Source organism: Pteropus vampyrus, unplaced genomic scaffold (genome assembly GCF_000151845.1).
Source record: "Pteropus vampyrus isolate Shadow unplaced genomic scaffold, Pvam_2.0 Scaffold2, whole genome shotgun sequence".
Taxonomy (NCBI): Eukaryota; Metazoa; Chordata; class Mammalia; order Chiroptera; family Pteropodidae; genus Pteropus; species Pteropus vampyrus.
In genome coordinates, this window is record NW_011888783.1 from 8,888,198 (window position 1) to 8,892,589 (window position 4,392).

Genomic DNA, 4,392 nt, shown 5'->3' on the forward strand with positions numbered 1-4,392 from the left:
TATTCCTTTGAAATGTGCCATGTATTTAAATCAACAATTTTGTTTTGAAGCATCCTTAAATTTTTCTAGACACCCTCTATTTAGGTTTATCTTTTTAACAGGTCATAAATACAGAGAAAGAAGATCTTTTAAATAGCCACTTGGTTCATATCACCAGGACAAAATGGAATTTGAACTAGTATTTGAAGAGGAGATAAATAATAACACTTGCCAATGAACAAATTTATCAGCTATTTTTCATTTTTACCAAGAAATATTAATTAGTGTAAGAATTTGAAACTTGTTCCACTTGTGTTCAAATATTGATCTAAGAGGGTTCCTGTTAAGAACTATAGTAATTCTCATATCCTTATGCACTTCCAGACCATTATCTCTTATTGTCAGGTAGGAATTATTGTAACAAAAAAGGAGAGTCCAGTTTAAACCCAAGTACATTGACAAATAAACATATCGAATTAGTTAATGAATTGGGAAAATTAGTTGCAAGTGTTTATCATATAAAATTTTTAGCTTCAGTTCAATCAAAATTTTTTCTCAGGGCTGTGGGAAATAAAGGTAAGTAGGACAAGATCTCTACCTATCTTCTAGAAGTTTGCTGAATAATAGAAGAAAGGTATAAAGAGCTACAAAAGAGCAAAGAGTTATGGGACCAGAACGAAGGAATAGATTACTGAACTTGTCCCCTCCCCTCCCCCAAAGGCTTTCATATTTGCCATTCTCCCAGCCTGAAGTTTTCTCACCCTGATCTAACATGCCTGACTGTCATACAGTCTCAGTTGACATGAAATACCCTTAGAAAGGCCTACTCCAACTCATGTTGCTATCTCCCAACTCCTCCCATTGCCTTGTTTCAGCTCTTTCAAAGAATGTATTCCCATCTCGAAGTATCATATTTTAAGAGCAAAGACCTTATTCCTTGTTCATTTCTGTATCTCTTGAACCTAGAAAGGGGTCTAGCACTCATTTACCTCATGGGTGAGAGGCAGGGTTGCATTATTTTGGCTACTCCCTGACTCTTCCAAATCACTTCTTTTCTACCCAAGGATAAAAATCCTTGCTCATTATTCCATCTGACTCTCAGATGGCTGCGCCCCACCCCAAGTCTTACCATTATCCTGGGTAACATCAATTTCCACTGGGGTTTAACAGTTTCCTAACAACCTCATTTCCAATGACTTCCATCATCATTCCACTTCAATCACCCTCCTTTAAAGCCAATGCCCAAAACTGCTCCAGGGCTGATGCCATAAATTCAGGCATCCTGCTCTTATTGGTCCAGCTCTTCCATTCAGCTCTCCCACTAGACTTCACAAGAACCATCAACTCCTTCATCTTTCTATTTTCTTCTTATCAGCCCCCTCTTTCTTTTCTAATCAGCTTATAGTCCATGGTTCATTTCCCCTGCACCTGTCTGGTAAACGTTGACTGTATATCCAGATTTCTAAGCATTGCTGGAGAAAAGTCATACAATGCTGCAGTTACTGTGACCATAAATTTATGAGAGCCAACTTCACTGGACCCTCGGCAATGCTTACCAACTATATTCCCCTAGTAGGCGCTCTCTCTCATTCCCCATAACAGCTTGTTCAAACTTCCCCCACTCTCCTAATAACTTTCAACTGTACCATCTCTTCCTTACTCTAGCAGATCACTTCACTTACTACTTTAAAGTAAAAAAAGAGGAGCCATCATAGAAACCCACACATCTTATCATCAGAATTAAAAACCTGCCTACACCTGAACCCATCTTTTCCTTCTGCTTTCTTACCGCAATGGATGATGTGCTCCCACATCCTTTATTATGCTCATTCTGGCACCTGTGCTTAGGGTCAAACTGACTACTACTTTCTTGGCACATCCCCCTAGCCACAATTCTTGCTCGCCTGTATTTTCAGTTCCTTCTTCTACCATCAGCCTTAAAGCATGCTCAAAACTCTCATATCTCCCTCCTTTGGCTCATCCCATTTTCCTCTTTTTTTTTCTTTCTTTTTTTTCTTTTTCTGCCATCATTTCTTCCATTTCTCAAACTTCTGAAATCTGAACTGGCTTTGGCCTCAAATTCAAATGCAACTGTTCCCACAAACATCACTAACAACTTCTTTACTGTGAAGTCCAATCGATGTAATTTAGTGCTAATTGCACTTAAACTTCTGGCAGCATCTAACACCGCCGACTCCTCCTTAAAACGCTCTCCTTCTTTGGCTTCCAAGACACATTTTTTTTTTTTTAAACACCTATAGCACCTGGTATTCCTAGGTGGTCTCCCATCTAAGTACCAACCAGATCCGACCCTGCTTAGCTTCCGAGATCAGACAAGATCGAGCATGTTCAGGGTGACATTAAGACACCACATTTTTTTTGACGTTCCTACTACCTCTTTTAGATCCTCCTTTCTGGCTGTAAATTGTTTTTCCTTTGACCATTCTTCATGATCTGGTGTTACTCAGGGTTCTGTTGTAGGCCTTCTTCTCCACTCACTTTATACTTTTCCCCAAGTGATTTATCTACTCTAATGATTCCAATCACTACTTATAAGCTGAAGATTCCTAAATCTATATTTTTACCTCTCCTGAACTTTAGACACTATATGTCCACACTATCTATTGAAGAACTTAAGCTAGATTATTCATAGAATCTGAAATTAAAAATGTTCAAAACTGAGCTCATTGTTTTTCCTCTAAAACCGGTTCTTCCCTACTTTGTTCCCTATCTCATGAAATGACACCAAACCTATTAGTTACTCTAAGCTGGATATCAGCTTTGACTCTTCCTTTTCCCTCAACCTCTCCCTCCCTTCACCTTGTCCAATATGTAATTTATCATTAAATTTTGAGGATGCTACCCTCTTAAAAAACCCTCAAATCCATCTACTTCTCTACCCCTACTGAATCCTAATCTAAACCACTGTCATCTTCTTTTAGATTACCACAACAGTCTCATAACTAGTCTCCCATCTCTAGCTTGAGCAACCCTCCAATCTATTTTCCACACTGCCTCTAATGAACAATTTTGCTAAAATGCGAATTTGATCCCTGGGTAAAAACCTTTCAATGCTTTCCACTGTCTTTTGGACCAAGTCCAAATAATTTACACTGGTTTACACAGATTGGCTGTGTCTCCTGATATGCTTTTTTCTCCAGTTTCTATTCCAGGGTTACTGGAATACCTTTCTCTTGCCTCTGGGTCTTTACACAAACCATTTTTTCTATCCCTTCCCTCCCCATTCCCTGTCAAAGCAAAACTTCAACATCACTTCTTCCAGGAAGAATTCTCTGTCTTTCCTATCTCCAACCCAACCCAACCCAAAACAAAAATAGGTTAAAGGCATTATCTCCTAAGCATTCCAACAGCATCCTACACTTCCACATCAAAGCACACAATGCACTGCACTGGAGCTACTTATTTGTCTTTCTCCCCTCCCTGCCCTTCAGAATATAAGCTTCATGTGAACAAGAACCTCTTGCATTCCTTAAACCATAGCAATTCCATGATCTTAAAACAGTGCTTGACAAAATAGTAGAGGGCTAAAATTTTTTTGTCTGTGTAAATATTGAAATAAGTAATAAATTACATCAGTTGTATGGAGGAGGGTGGGAGGAAAATGACATTGGGGAGACAGTGGTATGTTAGTTGAGACTCAAGACCTGCATGGGACTTAAAAAAGAAGGGAAAATCTGTCCCACATGGAGGAACTACATAAGCAGAGTCAAGAACATGTGCCTCCAAATCAGGTTCATGAGTATACATGAAGGGAGATTAAGAGAATATAAAATTGAAAAGATGGATTATAAATACACATATTTGAGTTAGGTGTAATAATGTTTGCAACTTTATTAAAATGATAGCCCAAAACGTTACCAATTAAACTCTGAAATGGACCAATACAGTTTTTCCTAAATAAATGTAACAATTAAAATACTTCCTATACATGGTGCCAGACTTGAACATTTTTTTTTACCTTGTGCTTTTTCAGTGTATCCAGATCATGAGCGGCATCTTGTGACCCTATAAGAAATAAATCATATCATCTTGAACATAAAAATAATCATCTTTTTAATCCATTTTTTGCAATATTTCTGTTAGTTATTCATTTATTTTTAAAAATACAACTTGGGAAGACCTGAAACCAACATTCTGAAAGACAATTTGGAAATATTCATTACAAATATTCATCTTATATATACTCTTGGAATCTGAAATCCCATTCCTAGGAATTGGTCCTAAAAGTTCTGGATGTCACAAAGACCAGCCATCAGGATGTTCATCATAGTATTGTTTGTAATATCACAAAAATAAAACAAACAAAAAATAACCCAATAATAGATTATTTTTTAATCTGTTAAAAAAAAACCACACACACACACAAAAAGTCCAATAATAGGGGTTGGGTTA

At 37.5% G+C, this 4,392-nt stretch overlaps 1 protein-coding gene across 1 annotated transcript in view; it reads right to left on the reverse strand.

Annotated features, from left to right (window-relative positions):
- DUSP19 (dual specificity phosphatase 19) overlaps window positions 1-4,009 on the reverse strand; it is a gene marked incomplete at its 5' end in the record, with an annotated part of 13,702 nt that extends 9,693 nt beyond the window's left edge. The window contains one exon of the mRNA XM_011356481.2: window positions 3,959-4,009. Within this exon, the coding sequence (XP_011354783.1) occupies window positions 3,959-4,009 (51 nt within the window). The remainder of the gene's footprint in view (window positions 1-3,958) is intronic.
- Window positions 4,010-4,392: the final 383 nt, after the last annotated feature.